The sequence below is a fragment of the Centruroides vittatus genome, unplaced genomic scaffold (genome assembly GCF_030686945.1).
Source record: "Centruroides vittatus isolate TY-2023 unplaced genomic scaffold, ASM3068694v2 contig_345, whole genome shotgun sequence".
In the NCBI taxonomy this organism is placed as follows: Eukaryota; Metazoa; Arthropoda; class Arachnida; order Scorpiones; family Buthidae; genus Centruroides; species Centruroides vittatus.
Genome location: NW_027122170.1, coordinates 948,717 through 961,825, shown reverse-complemented (window position 1 = coordinate 961,825; position 13,109 = coordinate 948,717). Strand labels below are relative to the sequence as shown.

Sequence of the window (13,109 nt, the reverse complement as noted above, 5' to 3'; positions counted from 1 at the left end):
AATGTACATATATACAAAGGAGTGCCAAACCTTGGCAGAAAATGAACATAGTGATGTTTGCAGAGTTACCAAAATATACAATGACAGGATAACACTAGTACAATGAATAATACTGTATGCCATACAAAGAAATATACCCAAGTATAGTGAAATAGAGACAACGATAATAGATTACAGTAATTACACAGTGAACAATAAGTAGGAAAGATGATGGCTAGTTTGAAGGAGAGTTGCGCGTGGGGACATTTGTCCTCTTATTGTATTGATTGATGAGGAGAATGAATTGGTCGTAAGTTTCTTTATCATTAATTAAGTCGTTTAAGAATTCATAGTGGTCCTGAGGCCAGTGGCCTTGCTTGTGGTTTAACAGGATATGGAGAAGTGCCCTCTCAGGCTCCAGCATTGTGCAGTGCAGGCTGCCATCCTGGGTGTTACAAGTAGGGCAGATGCCACTATTTTGAGGGTTGACAAAACGTCTTAGGTAGGCATTAAATCGGCCATGGTTTGATAAGAACTGAGTGAGCTGAAAATTCTGGGTAATCCACTTGTAGGAGTAAATTGCCGAGATGTCCGGGAAGAATTGATAAGTAATGTTTTGGGCTAGGTCCCAGTCTTGCTGCCAGCTGGCGAGTAGATCATTCCATAAAAGTTTTTTGATGGTCTGTAAGTTTAGCTTGTTGTATTCAATAAGAAGTGTATCATCAGTGGCAGAAGATTTAGCAAGGGCGTTGGCCCTTTCGTTGCCGATGTTTCCTTGGTGGGCCCGGACCCAATTAATACAGATGGAGTTATCCGACTTTTTGACAGCCTCCTGGATTTTCCTAGCAATGGGGTGCTTGTTCCTATGACTGAGGAGGGAGAGAGTGGACTGACCCGTTGGTTGTGTGGCTGCTAGAAGATCGTGCTCGTGGATTATTCGTGTTATTTGTGGGAAAATTCCTCTTTACAGCGGATTTTTGTGTGAGTCTGCAAACAACTAGTCACCCTGACCCTGTTGACGTCGATTTCGTCTCGATCGGACCGGAATTTTTGGAGATAGGACCACCTGAAGATCCCGAGATTTGGATCGACTTTCCGGACTTCGAGGGATCGGTTTTCCGGACCACAGACAGCGCTGGACCCCCGACGAGGAAGTGAGTACGATTTCAAAATTTGGTGAACTTTGGCCCACTCAATCCGGAGGAAATGCCTATTTTTGATGCGGCAATCGGCGGGCCATCGCGGGCCTAATCATAAGGGATTTTGCATTTCGACGACCCAATCGGCTTCGGGCTCCTTTCAGCAAGTTTCCTGTGGAGTTATGTCAATTTACTGTTGTTAGTTTATAAGTTATCGTAGTTTTAAAATTTTATCATCGACTATTTCTTCCTAGCAACCGAACCGTTATTTTATTTTTTTATTTTATAACGTCTAACGGCCGAGACAGGTCAGCGCCGTCCGCTGTTGGTTAGCTTCCGGGTCATGTTGTTTATCTTTAATAACCGTTTACGGCATTTCACTACGTGCATACCATTGATTCATACAATTTGCTGTTTTTAATTAAAGTATCTAGTATTTTGGTTAGAGTATTTTACTGTTATGACTTCCGAAAAAATTGACGAATTTGTTAGTGCTTCACAAAAGGTGTTAGAGGAGTTGAAAGGTTTCTGTGCCAAAAATAAAAAACTGGGTCCTAAAGAATCGGTTAGACAACTAACAAAGCTATTCACTAAGGTCATTGAAATGGCTGTTGATACAATGAAAGCTAATTTTCTTCTCACAGCGCTTGAACGTAAATTGACCGCTTTGGCTACTAAAGAAGACATTTTAGAGATCTCTGCTTCTCAAGAGGAGAAGTCCTATGCTGCTATTTCTGAAATAAAAGAACAAGTTAACAAACTTAGCAAAGGGCTTTCTTCTAATCAAGCTATAGAGAATATAGCAACTAAGGCTAGTTTTAGTGACATTTTAAAGCGAAACTTGCAATCCCCCCAACCTGTGCATAAGCCTCAGGTAGAGACACACACACTGTTAGTGTATAACGAAGACAATGATGATGATTCTGCTAAAACCCGGGCGCTCCTTACTGGGAATATCAAACCACATAACCTCGGTATAGCGGTCACGCGTGTTCGGAAGATTGGTAGGGGAGGTGTGGCGGTAGATTTGATTGACAAAGGAGACAGGGAATACTTGGAAGGTTTTGTGAACAGGGTCCCGGGGTTAACTTCAAAAGTACCACATAAACGGCGCCCACTCATTAAGATTACGTCTGTCCCGATAGCAATCGAGAAGGACGAGCTCCCCATGGCGATCCTTGAGCAAAACGCTTACTTATCCGACAGTTGTAAAAACCAGATAGAATTTATGAAGGAATTCGTAGTGCGCTTTTCTATAAAGCATAAAGATCCCAATTATTTAACATGGGTTGTTGAAATTTCCCCGAGGCTTAGAACTATACTTTTAAACAAGGGCGCTGTTAACGTAGAATGGACGAGATGTCGTGTTTATGATTTTGTACCCACAAATCAATGTTTTCGGTGCCTTGGGTATGGACATCACGCGAATAGCTGCCCATCAAGCGAACGTGTTTGCAGTCATTGTGGCAGAGACCATCTCTTCAGAAATTGTGATCATAAAGAAGTTCCACCCATATGTGCTAACTGTACAAGAGAGCACAGAGACAGCGTAGATCATAACACAATGGACAAGCACTGCCCCATTTATTTAAAGATCGTAACCCAGGCTATGGCTAGAACGGAATACGCAGCTTGAGGTCTCTCTCATGCTTGCGTGTGTTTCTGTTGTTTCTTTGCTGCTCTGTTCTTGGAATTCTGATTTCTGACCCTGTTCGGTTGCGATGGCAGATGCCATACAACACTTACACTGTCTTTCGCGTCGCTCCCAACTTGTGGATGCCTTGTATTTAGTCAAACTGTGGGATTCCTGATACTTTGAACTACACGCGAGATTAGTGTGCGGATATCCATGTTACTACTATTGTATATGCGGGCAAACTTTGTCGCGTGAGCTTTTGGACTGTGTCCACTCTCCACTTTATGTTTTCCACTCTGTTGCATCTGTATTCATCCATGTACTTATTGTAAACTACTTCAATTGTACATTTTCTCCCTGGTTGTGCCTCTGGCAGGTACAGGGAATTGTAAATTATTTTACAGTCAATAAACATGAATGACTGAGGAGGGAGATATCAGAGTGGAGAGCAATGTTTACATTGTAGTAATTTGTGGAGCACCAGTCGATGGCCAGCTTGATGGCAAGCAGCTCAGACTGAAAGACCAAGCAGCCGCCAAACAGCCTCATCCTACATTGGAATATCTCAATATCATTCTGATAGACAATGAAGCTGCATCCCACCTGATTACCAGCCTTGGAGCCTAATGTTCACACAGTCATTCATTCATTCATTTTAAGTTTATTAGGTACCAATTTTAGTACATATCCCGGTTCCGCTTTGGGCACTACCGGGAATAAAGACAGGTAAATTTACAGGTATACAGATATATAAATTTTCACATACATAAATGAAAGAATCCTAATGTTCACACAATGAGAAATAACGCCACACTGCACTGGAAAAAGCATGGATCATCCTTTGTTTTCGCAAAATTAGCAGCCAGGTCATTTGAGCATGCCAATGAAATTCAAGGCAATCAAAGAAAACTGAGGCAAATTTTTCGTGAAAACAATCGACGAAAACCAAAACCAACGACGACCAAAGTCAACGAAAACCAAGGTATTACTGTGTGTACAGTATGTACTATACCTACATGTATATTACATGTAATACATTTGAAACTGTTAAAAAATATTTAATACTGTTTTAATTTCTGATTGTATGTGGTAAGGTGTTATACATCATATTAATGTATTTAATCGTACATGTGATATTTCACTGTAATAAAAATCTACACAAATCTGACAACAAATCAAATTTCATTGTCAGATAATTACTGTTTTAAAAAGAATGCACAAAAACATTAAGTGTGCCACTTGCGGGTCGCGGGTTGGACATCGCAATTTAAATAATTCAAAAATTAATGTAAAATGTATGCTTTTATTATTCAAGAAAAGCATCTTTAGACTAAATTGTAAGCTGGACAAAATTCAAGTTATATCTATTAAGATAAACAATGTGAGAAATCAACTGATTAAATTACAAATAAATAAATATTAAAAATTTTATTATTAGCATATTATTTTAATATTGATGAATGGGTTTGGTCTAATTTTTACTCACTATAGGATAGAGAATCTGAATTAATCTGGTAAGAAGGTGTCTTACATTTATTTTTGTAAAAAATAATTATCTTATTATGTTTGTGACATATTAAATGTGTGTCTCATAGCTTTAAACATAATTAGATATACTGGCAACACATAATGAGGAACTTTTAACTAAAATTAATCTCAAAATAGCAATAAATACAAAGCTAATAAATCAATTTATTTGTTTTAAAGTTATAAATTCTTCTAATAATTCAAAAATTAGCAATTTGTTATTATAAGAACATTCCTTCATATATAAAATTTCAAATGAAATGTCCTTCAAATTTTATTGGTCTTATATGTAATCACAATATATTGTTCAAATAAAAATTTAATGCCGTTTATTTTTTTAAACAGGTAATTACATTACAACGATAGGTGTCGATTTTAAGATACGCACAGTACAGATAGATGGAGAAAGAGTAAAATTACAAATTTGGGATACCGCCGGGCAAGAAAGATTTCGAACTATAACTTCTACGTAAGTCATTAGAAACATTGAATGTTTTTCTTAAAATTAAAAGATGTATTTTTTACTTTGTGTTCTATTACATAGTAAAAGAACATAAAATAGAAACATTACAATAGTATAATGGATTGATCAAACAATAATTATTCAATTGAAGACAACCTTACAGTTTAGTAAATTCCAGTGAATGATTCTTCAGACTTCAGAAAGTTTTTAGCCTGTGAATTAAGCCAACATTTACATTCTGTAAATATAAATGAACTTTGATAAAATAAATCAGAAATTTTAGACAAAGTTTTTGATTTTTGATTATTTTTTAACTTTTTCTGCCCTACAGGGACTAAGAGTGCTTATTTTTCATATGCATCATGAGTTTGGCTAGGTCCACAATGGGCCTGGCCAAACTTGTGATGAGTACAAAAAAGTAATGGTAAATGTCCAGGTTAGACACCCTTGAAAAATTTCCAAAATTCTGACCTTGAACCTGGATCTCCCCTGGTTCAAGAGTCATTGATTACAATTCTGAAGAAAGTTTCTATGGAAAAAAACATAGTGTAAAATCATGTTCAAAAAAATTATATAATAATTACTAATTTTATATTTTTGATATGATTTTTGTAATTGATATTTTACTTATTATATTGTTATAAATTTCAAATGAGATTTCTGTTGTCTGGCAAGTGTGGTAGCATTTCTTTGCTTTTATTTTAGTGTTGTTTGTAATTATTGAATAAAGAATTATGTCATACAATTATACAGTAAATATGCATTTACAGTAGATACAAAGGCATTATTATGTGAAGGCATACAAATAATACAATAATGCAGCAAAGTATTAAGAAAAGTATTGATCACAAACTTTAGACAACCATTATATGTTATATATAAAGTAAAGGAAGTTAGAAAGAGCCTACAGACAAATATATACAGTCTGACTCCGCATAAGTCAACACCCGGATAACTCGACACCATCGGTTAAGTAGTCGGTTTTCTGTGGTCCTGGCCAACTTACATAGGCATTAATGTTAAAAAACTCCGGTTTACTCAACACCGTTTAACTCGTCACCACTGGATAAGTCGACATACTTTTGCTGTCCCACACTCCGATAAGTCATCACCCCTCCTGAAAAAATTAATTCACTCCGCACGTGTGGTGCAAACTCATTTTTTTCAGGAGGGGGAAACGATTTATTTATTAGTATATAATTAATATATTTAATAATACAATAATGTATCAATATTATTAATATATATATGCATATGAATAAAAATGCCTTAACATTTTATGTATTTTTATGTATAAAATAATAACGGATAAACAAAAAGAAAATATACAATCTACATCAGTGTCACACCAGAATCCAATTTTGCATTTTCTCACGCTAGAGGCATTAAGAATCCTTAGACATTACTTGCCAACAATTGACAATTGCGAAGATGATGTTTCAAGGCATTCGTGATGGTCGAAATAGAAAGTCGAGACGGTTAAGTGCTCAAAACAAACAACACTAAACGAATTTTTCAGTTTTTCATCTACAGAGTAATTGTAAATGGAGGATACAATGTATTGTAAGCCTATACTACTGTATAATGCACTACTGTATTTTATTAATTGTAGTTTTGTGGTTTTTTCCCGACTTTGCTTTAGTCGTCACATCAGATAACTCGACACATTTCCACTTCCTTTTGGGATGTCGGCTTATGTGGACTCGACTGTATAAATTTAAAATATAATTTGTAATTTATAAAATAACTGCTTCAGTAACAAATCATTTACTCATCCATAAACAGCCTTGTATAGCACCAAAAAAGGTTTATTAAACTGAAAACTTTAGTTTTTTAAAGTTTTCAGTTTAATAAAGCTATTTTGCTGCTGTACACAGTTGTGTTTGGATGACTGAGTGATAATCTGAGATGTTTTTTTGATTTTTGCTGAAATATTTAGCAGCTAAGGAACAAAATCAATATAGATTAAATTCAACACAGATTGTTATTATTGATATTTTTTACTTGAAATGTTACTACAAGTACTTTCAACAAACTACAGATTGTCTTCTTCAGGTATAGAATAATGAAATCTTAATGGAACCTTACAATTTAAAATATATGTTAATGTGTTCCAATGGCAAATTTTAAACATATTTCATTAGATGCATGAATATATTGAAAAAACATTAATAATAATAACAATAAATAAAATAGAAATAAAAAGGGGGTGTGTGAAAAATGTATAATTCAGAATCAACTCAAATGAAAATTATTGCGCTAACTTCATGTATAACATTTTCCATATTTTTGGAAGGTTGAGTGTAGTTTTGTTATACAAACTAAGTGTTATGTAAAGTGACTCCCATATAAAAATGATCCTGCAATCTGAGTACCATTGAAATAGGGTGGCATCAGTTCATAATACATTGTACCCATTTTATAAAGTGTCTCTAATTGCAGAACCTCTAATACGAGTTTGGTAGAAGTTCTGCAATTTCTGATATTGTCTTGATGCTCTTGAAAACGGCAAGCCAATTTTCTAGTTGTGGTCTGATATAAAATTTTTTTGTACCCATTTGTGTCTTGTAGATCCCTCCTAACTTCTCCAAAAAGATAAAACTATTCCTATCATTACATAACAATCTGTGCAAGGAAATTTGCAGTTTTATAGGAAGTGCAATGCCATATCCCTTAAAAGTGCATACATTACAATGCTTAATGGCCCCAAATATGGAATGGATGGTTGAGCAAACACCCGACTCTTCTTTTTGTCATCGGATCTCAAAGCAGTTGGTGGGAAAAGAGAGCTGCGAACAAGATTATCAACATACTTGAACTTGGATGTTGTATAACCAGCGTTGTGTACCACTGTAACAACCTGACTCAATTCTTTGTGTATAAGTGAGGGTGACAAAGGGTTCAAATACACCCTGCAGATAGGAGCAGCAATAGCGAATTTACGTATCTGGGCAACTGAAAGGAGTTGGCTGGTATGATATAGGGGGCTGCTTGAATTTGTGGTGCACTGATATTAGTATTTTTCTTAATTCATATTTAACATACCATCACATATATCACTGCTTGATTAGTAACATTAATATATAATGTTACATAATCAATGTAAGCATTTGTGGAAAAATAAAAGCTTAGTCTGTACAGATTGGTTTTTTTAGTGAACTGTTAATTATTATGTATATAAATCATATAATGTAAATAATAATAGAACTAATGGAAAGATAAGAAATTTTGAAATGTATAAAAACAGATATCTTATATTTCAGATATTACAGAGGAACTCATGGTGTAATTGTTGTTTATGATGTTTGCAATGGAGAATCATTTGCTAATGTGAAGAGATGGTTACATGAAATAGAACAAAACTGTGATGTAGTCAATAGGATTTTAGGTTTGAACAATTATTTATATGTTTATGTAAAGAATTTATTCAAAATTAATTCAGATTTTTTTCTTTTTCTATTTGAATAAGTCAATCTGTAAATGTTGTATAAGTTAAGGATTATAATTTGAATTTTTTGTTTCAATAAATTTTAAAATAAAGCTACAAAATAAAAATTTAAGTAATTTGAATAACTGCATCAACTGAAATTGTGAATTGTTTAAATCTTTTAATTTTTCCAGAATTATAGGAAGTGTATTTACACTTGGTTGATTATTTTGAAAAATATTTAAGTTTCTTTATATCCTAAAATACTTTGAATTTCTGATTTATTCCCAGAACTCATCTTATATTTGAATTAATGAATTAAACTATGAGAATTTAATATTAATACAAAAGATGTTTTGGAAATTTTTATGAAATTTTTTTCCCAAAAAATTTCTCAAAACAAATTGATTCAGTTTTTCATTTGCAAAAATCTATTTAATCTTTGCTAGGAAGTTATGTGCCTTTCTGAATGCTCTAATTAATTTCATAATTGTTGAAAACTTTTGTCGAAAACAAATCTGTAGAAGGATTGGCAAATTTATGGTTTTTTAACTATACATATAATGTTTTCAAAACACTGACTAGGAAGCAAATTACAATTATTTGTTGTTCTACTACTCATAATTTTATGACCTGCTTTTAATCTTCAAATATCAACTTTTCTTTGCAAATTTTAATTCTTTTCAATCATCTTATATTAGTATTATTAACAACGAATTAGATTTCTTACAATTATTCTAAATATGATTGAGTTGATGTGGAAGTGTGGAAACTGGCCTCTAGCTACAAGAAAACGATTTTTTTATAGTTCTTTGTAACAATGGCATTTTATGATATTGTTTACAGTTTCTTAATTAGTTGTCATTGCAAATAAATGCTTCAAAGTTAGGTCAGTGATTCCCAAACTTTTTTGAGCTGCTTCCGTAAACTTTATCCAACATCTTAATAACCCATGTTTTTGTTTTGTGAGAAAGGCTTGGAAATATTCTTAGAAAAACTCTTCTACAAATCTTGCATTTTGTGTCTTTACCATAGATTGTTGTCAACATTTAGTAATAATTAAATGCAATTTTTCTGCTTATCCATTTTAACAAAGAAAAGAAAATGGTTGTCAGTGACTCGCCTGGTCATCGTTTAGTCCTGCCTCCAATGCCCCTGCCACCCCTTGTTTATTTTTCTCCCCTAAATGTATTTACCACCCCTTAGAACCACTTAGGGAATCAATGTTTTAGATTATTGCATAATATATTTTACTCAAAGGAATGGATGATAAGCATTTTGGAAAAGAAATTATCATCTGTTATTTTTTGTACACAATTTATATTAGATTATTCAGATTGTTCAAAGTTATTTTATTGGTATAATAATTTTTCCTTGCCATTTTCTTGCCATTAATGAAAGAAAAATATTTTTATGATCTGTATAGTTTAGTCATTCTTCAGGAATGCTTTTACAGCTCCCAATGTCAATCTTCTTCACTATACAGAATGTTAACAGCTGGCTAATGTTAAACAGTGACTTAATTGAAGCAAATGTAGTTGTGGAGAGAGAAGGTATGCCAAAGTGAATGCGAGAGAAGTGCAGCTTGCAAGTACAGCCAATTTTATCAGATTTAATTTTAAGCAAAATAGTAATAAGCAAGTCTGTACTACAACAATTTACCATATGAAACAGACAGTAAAAACGTGCAAGTAGTAAATGGAATGATGAAGAGAATTAATTCAAAGAGGAATATTAAAAAAGAAAAATCAGTATTAGAGAAAAAATAATAATTACAGCCCAGCATTACATTTGTAATTGTGATGCCGTACTGAAATTCCAGAAAGGATCATTGTATGTGTTTCATTTAAGATGTTCATTATAATTATGCTGAATGATGATGATCTTTTGTTTTTCCTTAAAACAGCTCACTGTACATGTACCCTGTCTCATTGTATCATTACATTTACATGTTAAAACATAGCTATCATTAACTATAATTTGTGTGTTTTAAAAATATTTTTTATTTATTTATTCTGGCTTCTTTTCACAGAAAAGTTCTGGTATAGTTTGTTATTGCTGTATGTTGACATGTTGCAATTGAAATTAAAATAATCAAAATGGAAGCAAAATTAAATTCTGTATTTGTGTTCTAAATCAAAAAGAACATTTTAATAATGGATGAATTAATTTATTAAAAACAGTAGTGTCTTTAGTGTAGGAGACTATATATTGCTCAGATAATTTATCAGTTAAAAAAATGTACAATAATGTTAAGAGAATGAATAAGAGCTATCCAGAAATACTTAATTATTGTATTATTATAAAAATATAAGCAGTAATGTGGGAGAATAGGCTTTAATATCTTTCCAAATTTGTGTCAATCTTTTCAATTCAAAGCACATTTGCTGTGTAATGAATTTTGAATTGAGAAAACAGATGGCTATCTTAATACTCTTCATAGATGCTTTTTTTATAAATTTTCATACAATACTTTAACCAACCCAAAAATAAAATCAGAATTATAACTATACATAGGATAACAAATTAAGTTTAAACTCTGATGACATGATATATAGATGGCACATTCAAACTCTGTATCTAATGGTTTTTAACTAGTTATTTATCTTTACCCAAGTGTACTATTAACTAGCACACAGAAAAATTCTCTTATCCTTTCTGACTTCTGGAGGCTAAAAAATTCCAAGTCATTAATCCATTTACTCAAAACAGAACGTGGACTGGTGTAAAAAAGCAAAAGGACAAACAGGTTAACATTGAGAAAAAAATAGTTTTTTATTATTTTACACTATACTTAACCCTAAATACATTTTGCCTTTATCGGCCTCCTCAGTAGGGTTTCTTACAAACAGAACATAACACAAGTAATCCATCAGTAGAAGACACATCATTAACACAAGTACCATCATGTTTACAACTATTACGTATGATCAACTCTTCCCAGCATTCCGCAGGTATCACGCCATTATTTAAATTCATAACATTATTTTGCATAACAATCGCAAAATGTTCTTTGAATTTTCTTTTTACTACATTATTTTCCCTATTTAAGATCTTTATATTATTAATATCAACATGGCAATTATTTGCGTGATAATGTAAAAAACACTGGAGATGTATTAACTTTAAACCGCACTGCAGCCAGATGTTCCGACATACTCACTTTAAGTTTCCTCTTCGTTTCTCCAACATAATAATTTGGTATTCCACATGTACACTGAAGTCTATAGATCACTCCTTCTTCTTCCAATAGCTCTTTATCCTTATAAGGTTCTGTCCTTATCAGTCCAAATAACATATTTTTTTGGAATGGAGCCAGTTTAATTGTATTTTCACAAAAAATTTTTTGATATTTTTCAAAAATACCCTTAATATACGGAAAAGAGACATACGTATTGATTTCTTGCTTTTTCTTTGCTTGATATCCATTTTCTAAATATTTGTCGTACCAGTTCTTTAATAATTTTCCTGGGTAACCGTTTAACAAGTACTTCTTGTTCACCTTTTTAATTTCTTCTTCCCTTTTATTAAATTTAGTTGTTCTAGAAAAGGCAAGAAGAAATTAAAAAGATGAACAAGAAGTACTTGTTAAACGGTTTTTGATAGAAAACTTTGTTGTGAAATCTGGACTATTTTTTTCATAGTATTTATACAGTTTAATTTATTAGACCAAATGTTTCAGAATGATATATTTGAAGTATATATTCTGTAGGAATGAGTAGTTTATGAATTTTACAAATTATTGATGATAAACATTTTTTATGATTTTATTTAGTTGGTAATAAAAATGACGATCCGGATAGAAAAGTTGTTTTAACAGAAGATGCTCAACGATTTGCCGATCAGATGGGTATTCAGTTATTTGAAACAAGTGCCAAAGAAAACATAAATGTCGAAGAAGTAAGTTTGTCACATTTTTCAATTTCAACTGTATAAAAATTAAGAAATATAATTAACTTTTTATCAATATATAAATGAAATTAAAACAACATAGCTTGGAATTTAAAAATGGCAAATTAAAAAGTGTCGTGTTACAAATATGCAATAAACCATTGGCAACTTTTAATAGCAAAACATATATAAAACCCAGATTATTTTTATGTTTAATTGCCTATTTTTAGGCCAAATATCATAATACAGTTAACAATTAAAATTAAAGTTGATATAATTCTAGCTTTAAAGTAATTTTATGTTGTGTTATTTTGTTTTTAATTAATTTGATAAATGAGTATATAGACATTAATTCATATGCCTCTGTGTCTTTATTATACAATTTATTATGTAAATGTCAACTAGGACATATCATATTAGTGTGACTTATTATACTGGTGTCTGGCTTCTGCAAATTTAAGAAACCTATTCAAAAAAAAACAATCTTTATTTTTCACCTGTTTCACCCGTAACACACTTTACAAGCTATGTTTGTGTTTCGAACCAGTTGGTCCCTCATCAGCAGGTTTATAGCCAATAATTGCTGAAAACAAGATTTATATAAATTACTGCAATGTTATAATTTTTCCAACAATAAAACATAAAATAACTTACAGTTTTTTGATACATCGAAATTTAAAAATATTAACAGAATAATTCGTATCGTATTTCCAAAAACCTGTATACAATAACGATAAATATAAGTTACATTATTGAAAGGTGGTTTAAACATTTTTTAAAACTTGCATATCGCGCTCCTACTTTTGCATGTACCATTATCGTATTACTAAATCATTTCTCTTATAAATATCTCCCCTTTCAATGATGCTGTTCCACGATTGGTAGATTTCTCTTCCCAAATCATTGTTGATTCTGTTGTTTTGTCTTGTTGAGTAAATATGTTCATATAATTTTCTTTTAAAATTATTTCTTTCTTTTTTCTTAATTTTAACATATTTAAACCTATTTTGCATCCTGTTGTAGTGCAGTGTTCTGTCTGCTACTGCC

General features: G+C 32.2%; 1 protein-coding gene across 3 annotated transcripts in view; it reads left to right on the top strand.

Annotated features, from left to right (window-relative positions):
- The window catches only part of LOC136974209 (ras-related protein Rab-35-like), an 81,787-nt gene that overhangs the window by 48,835 nt on the left and 19,843 nt on the right, over positions 1-13,109 (top strand). For all 3 annotated transcript variants that reach the window (XM_067269033.1, XM_067269032.1, XM_067269031.1), the window contains exons 4-6: positions 4,627-4,750; positions 8,008-8,132; positions 11,947-12,071. In XM_067269033.1, the coding sequence (XP_067125134.1) occupies positions 4,627-4,750; positions 8,008-8,132; positions 11,947-12,071 (374 nt within the window). The remainder of the gene's footprint in view (positions 1-4,626; positions 4,751-8,007; positions 8,133-11,946; positions 12,072-13,109) is intronic.